Genomic DNA, 16,413 nt, shown 5'->3' on the forward strand with positions numbered 1-16,413 from the left:
TGTTTCTCCTGGGCTGTGTTTGTGTTTACGGCTTCCTTTGAACCAGACTATAAGCAACCTGAGGACAAAAACTTTGTCTTAAGTACATTTATAACCAAGAACCTTGCACATTGTTCGAGCTCAAAAAATATGTACTATCTGATTAATTGAGCGAAATGCTGAAAGGGATGAGAGGAAAGCTAGAAAATTGATTGAGAAATTGTGTGGCTCTCTTGGGGGAAAGGAGGCATCCATTGAGGAAATAACACCATTATAATAACAGGCAGAAAAGAACCTTTCATCAGCCGTGTTTTGGACTAGAGCAGAGAATGACTATAGCAACGAGGAGCTGGTGCCCAGGGCTTCTCCTTGATGCAAAGGGAAGAAAAATATATTTGAGACAGTGTTATAAAGGCAGAAGCAATATACTATTTCTTTCTGGTAATATGGGAAAAACAAAGGAGTGGAAGACGGAAGGAGGGGCCTGGCACAGCTGAGCCCCCTGTGCTCCCCAAATAGAGGAGTGAAGAAGTCTCGGGCGGGGGGGCTCAGGAATTTGCTTGTCATCTTGGCTACAGCGAGCTTGAATGGGAGAGAGAGACTGAGAATAATGGGAATTGGTAGATCAATCAATCAGCAAATATTTATTGAGTAGCTACCCTGGCTGGCAGCTGGAGAGAGCTCAGCTGGAGGGAGGCACGTTAGAAAATTGTCTATAAAAAGGTGGTTGTGGGGGAGAGGGAGGGATGTTCTTCTGGAACAGGATAGAAGGAGAAGCAGGGCCGCTTGGCTGTAGGACTCTGCGGGCATCCTGCACTTCGAAGCCTCTGTGAACAGCAGGAGTTGTGCTGTGCCCGGCCTGCAAGGCCATCCACGCCAGGCCCCGTCTGGAGAACCCGACCCAGTGAAAGAGCTATGATCCTATGAGAGGAAGGGGAGCCACCTTCCTGGGCCCCCACATGGGCCCGCTCACCCGCCTCCTTCCCTTCCTCCTCAGGGCTCCGGACGCTACTCTATCTACATCGCCAATTATGCCTACGGTAACGTGGGCCCTGATGCCCTGATTGAAATGGACCCTGAGGCCAGTGACCTCTCCCGGGGCATTCTGGCACTCAGAGACGTGGCTGCTGAGGCTGGCGTCAGCAAATACACAGGTAGGCAGACAGACACGGGAGGCTGTGAGCTGGAGGGGCTGGGGGCTGGGGCTGGGGTCCGGGCCCTGCAAGGCTGAGTCTAATCCATCAGAGACCACAGGAGAGGATGGGTTTGTGTCCCTGGGGAGGGAGGATGAAGGCTTTATTCCATCTCGCCACCCACAGACAGCTTTCTCCCACGCTGCCTCTCTATGTGATGAGACATCTGGCAGGTGTGGGCTTTGGGGGGCCCAGTGGGTGACATGGTAGGACATAGCCGAGAACATCACAACATCATCCTCTCCCTGGAACCTCTTACCCCATTCCCTGCTATAACCCAAATGACGGGTGAGCAGGTTCTGTAGGAGAAAACTGACAAATCACAAAGGGCGAGATTTAAAGCATTCTTTATTGCCAAACAGCAGATGAAATTATTTACTTACACATAAGCGGCCAGGAATTGAGTGCTAAATCCCTAAGCTTCAGCTGGGTCCCGTCTCAGATAACTGAGCACAAAGAATTGTGTTCTCGTTCCAAAACCTCTCCTGCACTTTTTTTGAAGGCACATTCCCTCCACATCTTTTTGGATGGGGGACCTATTGTCAGAGTCTCTGACACGGAGATCTTTCTAGGGAAGGCTATTTCTCTAATTCCAGCCTGGCTGCTGACTAAACTCTGATCATCTGCCAATAGACTGCTGATGGCAGAGCAATCCAGTTCCTGTTTGGGGTGCCAAAAGCAAGAAGCCAGAGCTGTACACAAATTCTCACGTGAACACTGGCCTCACAACCAACCTACACTTTGGATATAGAAATTCTCTCATTGGTTGACCTTCCCAATATATCCATCCCAACTGGCACTGCAGACTTCCAGATGACAGCCTGCCTGGATCTGAATTTGGGAGCTGGAAGGATCCTTGAAGGATCCTTGGTCATTTGGGCCATGCCTCTGCCTCCAAACATGTGGGTGGTGGCATAATCCCAAAGTCCTATTCAGAAGGGGTTGTCACAGCCTCCTCTGAGTTTACGATGCCTTTCTCTAGCCAGCTCTCCACCTCGGTGAAAGGTGGAGATTGATGCTGACCTGTCTGACAAAGTTTGTGCGAACAAATGACTAGACAATAAAATAGTTTGCACAATTCAAGCCCCATCAAAGTGTGCGAGAGCTCTGCACGGGAACATGCAGCAGAAAGGCTGAGTGTCGGTAATAAACCATGTTTTCCTGGGAAAAGGAGTAAACATGCGGAGCTTCAGCCTCGACTTGTACAGTCAATTTTTCTGAATAGTTCCCTGTTCTGTGCGCTGGGCTGGCTTGGCAATTAAGTGCCTTGATCTGCAGGAGAAGGAGGGTGGGCTGGGGAGATGAAGCACTTGAAAATGATGAGGTGGAAGGGAGACAAGGTCTGGGAGTGAGGGTTATACACAGAATCAAAGAATTCAGAAGGTTGTGGCTCGGTGTGGGTGTGAAAGGGACATTGTTCACACCGGCTGGGCTGGCGGGAACCGAGACAGCTGAGGAGCACGGGTGGGGATGGGGGCACCAGCCAACGGGCCCGGCTGTGCTGGAAACCCGGGGCAGCTCAAGGAGGGGACAGCAGTTTCTGTGGCGCGGGCAGGCAGGCAGGGGCAGCTGGCGTGCCCAGAGGACACGTTAGAGCAGCTTTGCAGACTTCCAAAAGCCATTTGGCTGACAAGAATCTATTTGGCCCACCAAGTTACTATTCTGTCCGCCCGCCTTCCCCAGCCCACCCCTTTACTGCCCACCAAGCCCCCCAGCGCTACCCTGCAGCCCCCGTTGTCACTCCACTCACGACACATGGATATCTGGCTGGAAAACTAGCCCAGAGCACCACCCCCCCAAGCCCCAGGAATGGACCCCAAATGTAAGGACCACCACCAGAGCCCCTCCTGATTGCTAAGGCTCTGGCGCGTGGCCAGTGCTCAGCTCCAGGCAGGTGCCCTGGGGCCTGGGAATGGGAGGGAGACGCTGGCAGTGAGGAGCAGGGCCCTAAGCAGACTGGAAGATGTGCAGTCAGAGAGCCGCAGGTCCCCGGAGCCAAGCCACACAACACCCATCTGCCTGGCAGACCTCAGAGAACCTCCGGTTTGCAAAAGAACAAATCGAGGTCAGGAGAGAAGGGGCTTGCCCAAGGTCACCCAGGAGGTTTGTAGAGAAATGAGCACTTAGAGCCCCGCCCCTGATGCCTACAGGGCCACAACCAGCTGACCTTTCTGATGACCTCCTGCTTGAGAATCATGCTCCAGCCTGCAAGACTGGAAGGACTAGAGGAGGAAGGCCTGCACCCACCGAGAACACAGCATCCCCCGCCGCCCCCCCACCCCCGCCACCAGTTGGCCCTCCGGACTTTCACTGAGGACCCTGGCTTGTGGCTGAAACTGCTGCCTGGCCTGAACCGCTCAGGGCAGCAGGGGGAGGCCCGGGCATCCCGGTCGTTGGACTGGGCAATGGCAAAGCCCTCACCGGGCTGTCTGGCTCCGCGGGGGCGGGGGGAGGGGAGGCCGCCTCTCCAGACTCCCGATTCCGCCGGCGGCCGCCGGTCTGCTGGGTCACAGTGCCATCTAGCGGCCAGTGAGCGCGCCCGCTCTCGAGGGACTCGAGGGCCCTGGAGGGGGCGGTGCAACCAGAGCTGCTGGTGCGGAGTTGAGCAGGAGGAAGGTCACCCCCAACCAGCCAGGGTTCCTGTTTCCAGAAGAATTCCAAGCCCCGACTTCCCCAGTTTCCTGCATCCTCTTGGAACCTGAACGGTGCCAAGAACTGCCCTACATGGGAATCCTGAGTACTCGTTCTCCCCGTGGAAGGGTCCTAGCATGGAACCAGAGGGGGAAGGTGAGATCAGAGGGTTTGCACTGACTCTGTGACCCCAGTGATCTCAGGCACATCCTATAGCCTCTCTGAACAACTTGAACTAGCCGTCTAGCAGAGCTGCTGAATAGAGGGTGTAGAGCCAGAGTGCTGGGTGCAGATCCTGCCTCCACCACGTCCTCCTGTCCAGGCAGCAGTGGACAATTTATTAACCTCTCTGAGCCTCAGTTTTCTCACCTGAAAAATGGGGGTATTGTGAGAACAAAAGGAGGTCAACAGAGGGCATGCCTGGCATAGGGCCTGGCACACAGGCAGTGCCCATCGAGTGTGGCAAACATCAACACCATCCTCTGAGGTGCTGACAAAGGGATGCCAGGAGCCTCTCCTGGGTGTAGAGAGCAAGCTGGGCCAGCCTCTGCCCCAGAAGCATTCTCTATGTGTCCCCTGGCATGTCCACCAGCCCTGGGCACAGGCCTGGGCATCTTCAGCCCTATTCCCACTGGAATCTGTCTCTCTTCCCCTCTTCCTCTGGACCTTGCCTCCCCTTGGCCTCTACTCCCTCCCCAGGAGCTCTGCAATTTGGCCTCACCCTTTAAGGGGGCATCTGTCCAGGGTGCAAGGTGGTGATTAAAGAAGCCTTAAAAGAAATTTGGAAAGAAAATGAAGGTGGATTTATGATGTTGGGTGGGGAGTTTTGCTGTTGGCTGGAGCTGTGTAGAACAAAGCAGAGGGCAGATCTGATTTATAGGAAGTCATTACTGGAGGAGACAGAGATGCCGAAAGCCCAGCTGAGGCCTTCTGGCCGATCCCCAACAGCCAGCTCCAGAGAGGTGACTGGGGGTGGGGGGCGACAGAGTGAGGGTCTTGGAGCCTCCCAGGTTCCTAGGCGGAAGATGGTCTTTCAGTGGGGGCACAGCCAGATCTGTCAGCCAGGGACAGGCAGGGCTGTAGTGACAGGCTCCTCAGCCAGGGCCTGGGACCCCCAGGGAGTGCAACCAGGGGCCTGCCAGGGGTACCCAAAGCCCCGGGAAACACAGCGTATCAGATGCATTAGATGATTGACAAGAAGGGACATCATTTTTTATTTAAAGCAAACATAGATATGGTATAGAATACAAATGCAATCTTGGCATGCATTTTCTTCAGCTAAAGCAAGAGAGTTTTTTTTTTTTTTTATGTCAAGCCTATGGCTGGCCATTCTGGGCCTTAACAGGAGTACAGATCTCTCTTCTGCCAAGAGGGAACTCTAATAGAAGTGGCTGAGAGCATGCTGTGGGCCTAGCATGGCTCCAAAGTCATTCAGACATGGGTTTGAACTGTGATCCATTGCCAGACTGTGCTGACGTCTCTCTGAGCCTCGGCTTCCTCACCTAGAAAATGATGCCGTGAGATGAATTGTATACTATCCCTAGTACACAGAACGGAACAGGCAGTCAGAGGACTATTCCTGCTGCCCCTTTTCCTGCCCTCTCCTGAAACTGCTTCTTCCAGCCCCCTCACTGCCTGGGGCCTGGGGCAGGGCGGGGGCGCACACAGAGAGGAGCAACTTCCCTCCTGCGCCCACCAGGTGCCTGAGGTTTGAAAATCCCCACCCAGTGGATAAATGATGGAGCCTGTCTTCCTGCCTGCCTCCCCCTCAAATGCTCTGCAGGGACAGGCCAGAGGGATTAGTGGGCAAGTGGGAATGTCCTCGTCTGATGCCCTCCACACTCGTGCACTTGGAACAGTGCCCGGCGTCTGGACGCCTCTCAGAGGGCCCGGGAGTAGCAATACCAGCACCACACAGCATTATTTCATGTTAGGATTTTCAGGAAATTTAGGAAGTTACCGTCCCTTCTTACACCCTCTTCTCCAACACACACACATGCACATACACGCACAGAGGCACAGACACATACTGTCCATTCCTCCATCCCTACATGTTCCAGCGTTTTTGCTACTCTATTACAGCATCGTGGATGTTTCTGGCAGCCTTCAGGCCTTCACATCCACTAGAATCATTAATCAGCAGAATAATCCTACCGGTCCAAGCTCCTTGTCTGACGAGCCTCGCTGCAGGGCCTCCATGGTGCGGACCCTCGATGGGCCCAGGAACCCCCTCCCAACCACACTTGTCCTGTGGTCCAGCCTGGAGGATGCACTGGAAAGTAGAGATGGAAGGACTCTTGGAGCCCTTCTCATTCTCCCACTCATTTTACAGGGAAGGAGACCAAGGCATGGGGGACACACTCCCCATGTTCCTGCAGCCAGAGAAGGTGCAGAGGCTGGGCAAGCCCGAGAGGCTTTTCCTTAGCATGAGTCCCTTCGCCTCTTCATCCCTGGGTCCTCGGGCACACAGTTTTGGGTGGTTCCGCAGCAAGCCCCAGCCCCACTCCCTACAACCTCTTTCCCTTCCTCACCCCCATGCCTGAGGGCTGCCCAGATGCAGTATGAGACATGGATCGCCTGCACTCAAATTGGACTTGAGTCTGCATCTCCCAAGTGTGGAGGTTCAGAGGTTTAAGTTCTTAAGAGTAAACAAGGCTGCCCCATGGGGCTTGGGCCCAATGAGCAGATCATCTGAGGGGATGCTGGAATGTGGCAGGAGGAAGAGGGGTCCCCGTGGGGAGGCATTTTCCCCTGTGACCACCTCTCCTACCCAGCCTGGTGGGCAGAGTGAGAAGCCTTCAGGAAGGGATGGGCAGGGAGCAGCATTGACACCCATCAGCAGAACAAAGAGGCCGTTGAAGCTCAAGTGTGCTGGAAAAATAAAGGGATATTACTCACCCAGCAGGTGGGAAATAGTCCCACTAATGATAGTGTGGCACCTGACATCTTCCAAGTTACCTTCCAAAAGCCAGCTCAATTAATATTTACGCCTGCCCTGAGAAGGAGCTATTATTATTATTATCAGTCTCATGTTACAGGTGAGACACCAGATGCCCAGAAAGGTTTAGTATGTGCCCAAGGTCACACAGCTCAAACTTTTTGATCCCGTCTTTCCCACCACCAGTGTGCCTCTCCAGCCCCAGCTGGGGAACTGCTTGCTCCCAAGAAGATGTTCTAGCCTCAAGTATAAAAGAATTAATTGATGTGAAGTGGAGTTTCACTCCCGATTGGGACATCATTTTCCAAGGCTAAATAAAGATGTTCCTAACTGCCCCAGGTAGGCCCATAAGGTGTATGCTAAACCTTAGAAGAGGACGGGGTGGGTGTGACAGAGAAGATGGGGAGGGAGGAGGAAGAGCTGGGGGAGGGGAAGGTCCAGGTAGAAGACACTCACAGAATAAGGGGCCTTTGTCATTGATCAGGCAGGGAGTTGGGAGTGTCAGGCTACTTAGAGTGGACGGATTTTATTGGTTTGAAGAGGGCTTACATGATGGACCTGGGAGTAGAGTTTCCCCTGCAGCACCAGCAAGGGATGCAGACACCTGGCTGCTCCTGCCTCAAACCCCAGTTTGGCCCTCCGTCCTGAGGCTGCTGGGGCCCATGCCCACGAGGCTGGCCCCTCAACTGTCATCTCACCTGCTCCCCAACTGTGCAGCGAACTTGCCAAGAAGGAGTTGTGGGTAACATCTCTGTTATGGTCCAGTTGCCATGGCAATAAATTGTCACTAATTAGTAGTGTGGTTGCCATGGCAATTTTCTAGTAATTACAGGTTACGAATGGTGCAAGGCTTCAACCCAACCCAATTAGTTAATTAGAAAGATTTAGAAATTTGTCCAAGAGGGAAATAACCTGCTTTGTAGAAAATGAAGGGAATGTGTCACAGCTTGGGAGCCAGAGGCAGAGGAAATTGGAGGATGCTGGAGAAGGGGAAGAAGGATGGAGTTGCGTGGCAGCAAGTCCCGGAGCCCCACCTGGAATTTCTGAGGGTGCAGGTGAGACCGAGGGCTTCTCACCGAAGCCTGTGCCTGGGCGGGAGTCTGGCAGGACCAGGGCAGGGACAGCTGCCAGCAGCCACTCAGCTGCAAATCTTTGAATGGGCAGAAGATGTGCCCAGGTTGTAGGCCAACACCCCCCTCCTGCCGGCTTTAGGAAAAGAAAAGCATCTGGAGCCTCCCACCCCACCCCGTGCCAGGGCTCTTGTAATGGAAGTGCGTGGACTGCGCGTCTTGGATGGCACTCCTCAGGACCACTGTGGATTCAGTGGCTCCATTTTCCCGAGGCTTGGACTCTTCTTGAGAGCTAATTAGATTACCTGGGAGGAATCCTGAGGCACAGGGCCCAGAATGTGTTAACAAGGAGCCCCACCATGAGAATGATGACAGTGGCAATGCCATTTGCCTTGCTCCATCCCCCTGGCCCCAGAGCTGGCCCTGGTGGGCAGGCTTCACCTGCACAGGTGAGAGAGGCCCCATGATTTCCCGCAGGGACAAGTCCTCAAGGAGAGGAGGAGGCTAAATGGGTAACATTGCCCAAGATCACACAGCTTGTAAAAAGCCAAGCTGGGACTAGAATCCATGCCCTAGTCCTGGTCGGGCATTTCTGCATTGTATTTGGGGGTGTGGCTGAGAGAAGGCTTCCGGAGCTTTACTTGAAACTCACTGGTTGGGGTTAGTTTGTTCAAGACATCTTAAGTTTGGGCTTGTTGACATGTCCACTTTTGATCTTGGGCACTTCAAACCTTAATGTAAACTGGTTTGTTTTCTCTTTTCCTTAAAAAAAAAATATATCTTATTGGATTTTTTTTTTCCTTTCAAACTACAGAAGCAGTTCTTGTTGCAATAAGCCAAACAGTACAGACGTTCCCAAAACAGGCCAAGTACCATCTCATCTCTCCTTCCCTCCCCAAACCCTGCCCTACCAAGGCAGCCAGTGTGAACAGCTAGGGGTGTGGCACTTCTCCCCAAATTCAAGAACAACTTTGCAAAAACATGTATATTCAGAAGTATCATTTATTTTCCCCTTTTTTATTTTACAATAAAAATAAGATCACACAATACTGTTACTTGGCAAATTAGTTTTTCATTTAACAGTATGTCATGGGCACTCCTCCAAGTCCGTTCATGTGGATGTACGCAGCCTTTCCAGTAGCTGCAGAATAGTCCATCGTTGGGATGCACCATGGTCCATTCAGCATCATTGTTGATGGACAGGCAGGTGCTCCCATTTGTTTACTACATCGCCAAGCAAAGTTAGCAACCTGTGCCTGTGGCTGGAACCTCTTCCTACAGGTCCTTCGAACAGGAACACACCCAGTGTCTTGACCAGCATATGTGGTCAAGAGTAGGGGTGGGGCCTGTCAGAGAATCTGTAACTTGGCCAAAAGGTTGTAGGTGGAGCTGGGTTTAGGATGAGTGTAATTCAGCCACTAAAGGGAAGAGAAGGATCTGTGTGGTGGCCTCTGTGTCCCTCCGCTCATGGAATCATTCCCTTGGCACAAAGTGACTCCGTCTTGCTCCTCACCTGCCTCACCATCAGTGCGGTCACCCTCCACATAGGTTTCTGGAACTGCGAGTCCAAATCTGGGCTAGGGAAGCATCTGGAAGGTCAGAATCCCCCCTTTCCTGTGTTATTCTGAAGCATCACCACAGCAGCTTCTCCCAGGCCTCCGAGGCAGCCCCCACCCTCCACGCAGGCCTGGGGCTTTGCTTCTGCCACTGAGTGTGGGTCATGTCCTCTCCCAGGGGGCCGAGGCGTCAGCGTGGGCCCCATTCTCAGCAGCAGCGCCTCGGATATCTTCTGCGACAACGAGAATGGGCCCAACTTCCTCTTCCACAACCGGGGGGACGGCACTTTTGTGGATGCTGCGGCCAGCGCTGGTGAGTGCCACCTCTGCCCTATGCCCCCTCCTCCACCCCAGACCCACAGGGGACTCTGGGCTGCCCTGCCCCCTTCAGGCCCCGCAGGCCTCAGGGAGAGCAGGACAAATCATTGTCTGCACCACCGAGGGAAATGCTGCTTGTCACCTCTAATTCCACATCCCCATGGCTCCGGCAGCAGGGGATGTTTGTGGCTGGAGAGATGGGTCCGGAACTCTTGACCGTTATCCATTCTCTGGCAGCTGGGATTGGCCCTTTGAGTCCTGCTTGTGTCTCAGCACCAGTCTCCCCTCTTAAGCTGTCCCTCTCCATTACCCACCCCCACATCATCTTAAACATTCAACTCAATCCAATAACCATTTATTGAGCCCCTGCTAAGTGCCAGGCTGGCGCTAAGGGCTGGGGATACAGATCTGAATAAGGCTAAGATCACTTTACCCCACCCCTAACCCCCTACCACACACACAAGGCACTGGCATTTAGAGGGAGAAACAGACAAATAAACAAATACCTAGAATAAGAAGCAGAATAAAATCCACACAAAATAATACTCCAAGCTCCCAGCTCTGCTCCCCTTCCTCCCTTTGTGCTCACCCCTCATCTGCCTCAGGGCCTTTGTACCTGCCAGTTCTCTCTACCCAAGTGCCCCTCCCCCTTCTCTATTTGCAGAATCTATTTATCCTTCAACACTCTGCTCAGATGTTACCTGTGAAGCCCTTCCTGACTCCCACTGTGCTGCCTGGCAGAGACGGGCACTCCCTCCTCTGTACTCCCACTGCCCTTGCAGGTACCACTCACTCAGGCTTCCACATCACTGTAATAATCTGTCTGTGTCTACGAGTACTGGGACACATAATAAAAGTCTGTGGACGTAATCAGTCTGCCCTTCAACCACTCCTCCCCATCCAGTTCCTCCCCACCTTGCCAAGGAATGGGAGGTTTGATTTCTCCTCCTTCTTGGCGGCACAGTGATGAGCTCTGGCCTCTGGAAGAAGAGGTGAGCAGGGATGTAGACACATAGATCAAAGGTCCTTCAAGCTCCAGCTAGTGCTGACAGCTAGCATCAAATCCCAGAGCACGTACCAATCCATTCTCTGTGACTTACAAGCGCCTGCTCTTCCAGCACTCCTGCTGGGGAGTTTCCATCCCGAACATCCCACAAGTGCACGCTTGTAGCCAGTCAGCCCCCCTCTCCTCTTTCCTGGGCAAAGCTAAAGTTAGGGGCAGCCTCCCAGCCTGTCCTCCCACCCAGCTCACCTGCTATATAGTCCAGCAGCAAATTTTCTCATTGCTGAAAAATCATAAAATGAAGGGGAGGTGGTGGTGGAGGAAACCTAGAGGATTTGATAAGGTGTTAAACAGATGGAAGCGGAGGTGAGCGAACAAGTTGGAGTGGGAGAAGGTATCAGGAGGGAAGAGAGAGGAAAGGTGCTAGGCCCGTAATTGAAAGTTAGAATGATTGCAGGGGTTTAACAAGACATGTCAAGAGGGCGTTCATCACACAAACAGATGCTGCTGTGACGTGCAGCCTGGCACCGATTATTCCCGGAAAAGGGAACCAGCTCCTTGTCAAGGTGCCTCGTAGACAGGAGAGAAATGGGCCAACACAGAAGGCCGCAGACATTAGGGCTGGGGTGTTTTGCAGAGCATTAATGGGGTATTAATCCTGGAAGTTGGAGGCTGCCCCCATTTCTTTGCAAACCCTCTTTCTCAAGCCTAAGTCTCACTGCCTCTTCTCCCCCCTCCCCCCCCAGCCATCCTCCAGATCCTTCCCTCCCCCAGGAGGATGCTCGACCTTCTAGGTTCTCAGGGGTGCCCTACCCCAACCTTCTCCTGGCTTCCATCCTCGGGATCTCCGTATCTGCAGCTGGAAGAGCTCCCTGTGTCCAGGGTCTGTGATCCCCACCCGCCATCATATTGTCCTATCACCTGCCATCTCTGAGCGTCTGATGACCAATGGCAGTTTGTCCTCCAAAAAAGTCAGCATGGGTATTTAGAGCCACATCCACTGACTCTCAGCTCTGCATTTGGCCTGAGGGACCATGTCTGCTTTGGGTAGCTAGGAGGTCAGGCCATCCCTCTGGGCAAAGCCACCCTCTGTTCTCCCCCAGGATCCGCTCAGTCCCACTGGCCACTGGCAGATGCATGGACAGTACAAGCAAGCAGCCTGGACACACAAGCTTCCCTCCCCAGATCTCACAAGGCGCGCTGTGGGTTTCTGTCGTGGTGCGGTATTTCCTCTGCTGTCACCAACGTCCCCAGTCGCCTTCAGTCAAATTATTTATGTTTCTCTCATTCATTCAGCAAGTATTTAAAGAAAACTACCAGATCACCACAGGCACTGAGATAGATGCTGTGTGAAAACAGACGAACAAGAACACAGCCCCTAACCTAATGGAGCATAAGGTCTAGTAGGAAAACTGGACCCGGCAAAGGACCGTAATTGCATGTGTGACCTGCACAGTGGAGGAGAATGGGAGGCTGTTGGGGTGAATAGCAGGGTGGGTGGGAGGGGCTATTTTCATGGGAGTGGTCAGGGAAGGCTTCCCTGAGGAGGTGGCATTGTAGCTCAAAGCGGAAGAGAAGCAAGGAGCCAGGTAACCAAGAGCTGGGCAAAGAGCATTCCAGGAGGAGAGATCAGCTTGAGCAAAGGCCTAGAAGCTGGAAAGAGCTTGGTTCATTTGAGGAATGAAAGGAATCTGGGGTGGCAAATGCTTATGAGTAAGGGAGAGAGTGGTGCCAGATAAAGACCGGATAAGATGGGCAGGGGCCTTGGGCTCCCCAGGCAGGAATTTGAACTTGACCCAAGAGTACTGGGGAGCCACTGAGAGATTTGAGCAAAAGAGTGACAATCAACTTAGTGTTTCCCAGTGGCAGTGGCAGAGGTGGCTGGGGAAGGCTTTAGTCCTCCAGAATCTCCATAGGTCTCCTTCCCCGAACCCATGCTACCCCAAACCAAGAAAAAATAATACTTTCTGGGCAAATGCAGCGAAGACAAGTATCTGGTTCTCTTTGCAACCAGATGGTGTCCCACCTTCTGCTCCGTGGAGAAATCAGGACGGTGTGAGCATCGCCCTCCCTGTTGCTCTCCACCGAGCTCCCGCAAGGTGTGTTTCTGAAGCCTGCAAGGGGCACTGCCCTGAGGGCTCCTGCCTTTCCTCCGCAGGTGTGGACGACCCCCACCAGCACGGGCGAGGGGTTGCTCTGGCAGACTTCAACCGTGACGGCAAAGTGGACATCGTCTATGGCAACTGGAACGGCCCTCATCGCCTCTATCTGCAGATGAGCGCCCACGGGAAGGTCCGCTTTCGGGTAAGAAGGGGCCTCTCCCTCCCTCCCCGGCTTCCCCAACCTGCATGTCTTCTGGGCCCCACCTATGCCTCCCACCGGGCTGAGGAAGGACTTAGGGCTGAGGAAGGACTTACGGCTCTGCAGAGCCTGGGGGCCGAGTGGCCACAAGGAATGTAGCATCTTGGGGTCAGTGGACTCCAGCCTGGGCTGCCTTACTGTCTGTAGTGCCCGGAGCAGGGTCATTGGCAGAAGAGAGACAGCAGCCTCCCAAGGGGCGTGAGCAGGGCAAAGGCCCTGGGGCGTGGACTTCAATCTCTGCATCAGGGGCGTTTTTCCTGGTCTCTCCTGGAAAACCTGAGCTGCAGCTGGGGCCTGAGCTTTACAAACTGAGGTTCAGGTCAAAGGGGCAGTTGGGGTAGGGGACGGGGGAGGTTGAGGCTACAGAGCTCCCAACAGCTGCCCTCTATGGACAAATGGCAGACAGTGGGCAAGGTGACCTCAGCCCCTTTTTGTGCCCCCTCCCTGAGCTGTCAGTAGTCTGTGATACCAAGAATTTTTCAGAAAGACTGCTTGATGACAGTGCAGGAGGTGCCACCAGCCTGATGACCTTGAGTTTGGGGCTTTCTCAGAAAGGGCAATGGGGAGTATGGGATGGTTGAAGCTAATCTTGGGGAACCAGGATGGTTCTGGAGGCATCTAGGTCTTACCAGAAACCCTCGAGGGAGCAAGAAAATTCCAGCATTTGGTTGAAGCTCAATGGTCCCAGGGAAGTCTCCAGGGACCTTATGTCTGGGTGGTGTCACAAGTCCCTCCTCTGTAGGCAGCTGCCATCTTGGGGTGCGCAGACCCAGCTACTCCCTCCCCACAGAGGCTGGGGACCCAGGCTCTCCTGATGGGGAGGAGGTATGCCCTGAACTCAGGGCAGCTGATCCTGGGGGCCTGGGTGATTTCTAGCTCTATGCAGTTTTTGGTTCTAACCCAGATTCTCAACCAGGGGTGGTTTTGTCCCCACCCCAAGACATTTAACAATGTCTGGGGACATTCTTGGTTGTCACAGATGGGTAAGGGGTGCTACTGGCATCTAGGGTGCAGAGGCCGGGGTGCTGGACATCCTACAGTGCACAGGGCAGCCCCCCAGCAAAGGACAATCCAGCCCCAAATGTCAACTAACCCTTGAGATGGCCCCTCCCAGAGCTCACAAGAGCAATAATAATAATAATAACAACAACAGCAATGACGGAGGCTCCATTTATCAAGCACCTTCCATGCACCAGGAACTATACTAAGCATTCTGAGAAGCCCAGGAGTCCAGTGGGGCAACCCCAAGGGGCCTATGTAGGTTTCCATTTTTATAGGATCAATAGAATAGCAACTTTGAGATCCTGAGGTCCCTTTGTTACCAGCACTCAAGGCTCCATTCAGCCCACCCTGAGCATTTTGCCGGGCTCTTAATCAGGGACAAGCTCCCTCCCTGGCCAACCCAGAGCTGGCAGCTATTCCTGCGGCCAGGGGAGAGGGCCTGAAGTAGGAGGCCCAGGGGTAGGGGCAGAGGGGCAGGCCCAGGGGCAGAGGGGTACTCCCAGAAACCCTTCCCAATTCTCTCCACGTGGACTCTGGGATTTAGACAGGCTCCAGGGTCTTTCAGGGACAAACCCACCTGGAATGGATATTCTGCTCAGAAACAAAAGGCCACCCTACATAGCTCTTCTATTTCAAAGGCAAGTGCCACACCTGGGACCCTTTGCCAGGTCTTCCATGGCCCTGCCAACATATTGAGGTTCTTGCCAGACTGTCCTGAGTCTGGGGTCTCCTCATGAGCCCTGGATAGAGGTATCTGATCCTGCAACCCACCCCTCAAAGCAAACGTCTCCAAAAAAAAAAAAATCTAGGGACTCCCAAGAAACAAGGTAAGGTAATAGAGGCCGCAAAAACACAGCTAAAGGCCACCTCTGCCACCTTCCATGAGGCTGATAGCAGAGGCAAGGCCACGACAGACTGCCAGGGATCTGTCTTGTGCCCACTCCATGCCAAGCATTTTACATGTGATCCTCACAACCTGGGCAGCTATTATTTACCCCCATGTCACTAATGAGGAGTGAGATCCGAGAGGTTAATTAACTTGCCTAAGATCACACAGCTAGTCAGAAGAGAAGCCTGGATTCAACTGCACACACTTCCCAGTGTCCACGCAGCCTCCAACTCTTGCTGCAGAGGAGGAAGGATGCGTACTAGAAAGGGCATAGCATCTGGAATCAGAGCCCTGGCAATGGCCCGACTCGTTAACTATGACTGTGGGCAATCCTTCTCCTTCTCTGGAACTCAGTTACCTCACCTGTAAAGTGGGAATGCTAATATCAGCTCTGCCTTGAGTGCTTGATGGGAGGGCCACATGTGGTCCCAACTAGGGAACAGCAAGGTGCTTCACCCGTGTGAATCCAGACTGTTCCTCTTACCTCCTTGTTCTCCTTCAAGCAGCCTGAGGTTCATGTGGTCCTAAACACAGCACCCCCAGGCCTCTTATGGGAGGTGAGAGAAGACGTGCTAGGTCAGGCTGTCTTTTATGTTTGCGCGCACGCGTGCGCGCGCGCACACACACACACACACACACACACACACACACGGGGTGAGAGAGGGTTGGCCCCTTGCCCACTCCCACTCTCCCACGCACCTGTCCGCTGACCTGCAGCCCTCTCTCCTCCCAGGATATCGCCTCACCCAAGTTCTCCATGCCCTCCCCTGTTCGCACAGTCATCGCCGCTGACTTTGACAATGACCAGGAGCTGGAGATCTTCTTCAACAACTTTGCCCACCGCAGCTCCTCAGCCAACCGCCTCTTCCGGTAAATGCTTCAGCCCGGCTTATGGGTACACACTCTTCACAGGCTGGGGGTCAGGGAGGAAGGTTTAGGACTCAGAAGAGGAGCTCCAAGGGCAGGAAGGAGGAAGATCCCCTGATGAAGGAGCAGAGAAGAGGGAAGGACAGGGATTGAGCAAGAGGCTGAGAGAATGGAGGGCAAATCCTGGGCAGGAAGCTGGCGTCCTGCTGGTGGGGTGGGGGAGAATGGGCGAGGGGATATGGACATGGCCAAAGTGTGCCCAGAAGCCAGGTTCCACTCTACCACCCAAAGGGGTTCCAGAGCCAAATCTGTTTGGGTGCATCTGCGTTAAGCCAAGACAGGCAGGTTTATTGACTGCAGGACTTCTCAGAGCCTTTAACATGACCATGAGTATTTTTACTTTCCAAAATGTGGATGGAGTATTCCAAATAGATTTGACCACAGAACACGTCTTTCAAAGATTTTTTTTCTCTTGGAACTGGTGCTTTGCAAAACATCCTTTGGGAAATGCTGGACAAGACAATTAGCAGTAGACAAGGAAATGGTAGACAAGAAAGGAAGCTTCTGAGCATTGCATATAGGGAGGAAGGGTTAGATTTTCAGAGG

The 16,413-nt window shown here is 53.4% G+C and overlaps 1 protein-coding gene across 5 annotated transcripts in view; it reads left to right on the forward strand.

Annotated features, from left to right (window-relative positions):
- Positions 1-16,413, forward strand: part of CRTAC1 (cartilage acidic protein 1) — a 140,760-nt gene that overhangs the window by 105,245 nt on the left and 19,102 nt on the right. For all 5 annotated transcript variants that reach the window (XM_006185083.3, XM_032491149.1, XM_032491147.1 and 2 more), the window contains exons 5-8: positions 977-1,133; positions 9,546-9,680; positions 12,847-12,992; positions 15,674-15,810. In XM_006185083.3, coding sequence (XP_006185145.1) covers positions 977-1,133; positions 9,546-9,680; positions 12,847-12,992; positions 15,674-15,810 — 575 coding nt within the window. The remainder of the gene's footprint in view (positions 1-976; positions 1,134-9,545; positions 9,681-12,846; positions 12,993-15,673; positions 15,811-16,413) is intronic.

This window comes from Camelus ferus, chromosome 11 (genome assembly GCF_009834535.1).
Source record: "Camelus ferus isolate YT-003-E chromosome 11, BCGSAC_Cfer_1.0, whole genome shotgun sequence".
NCBI lineage: Eukaryota > Metazoa > Chordata > Mammalia > Artiodactyla > Camelidae > Camelus > Camelus ferus.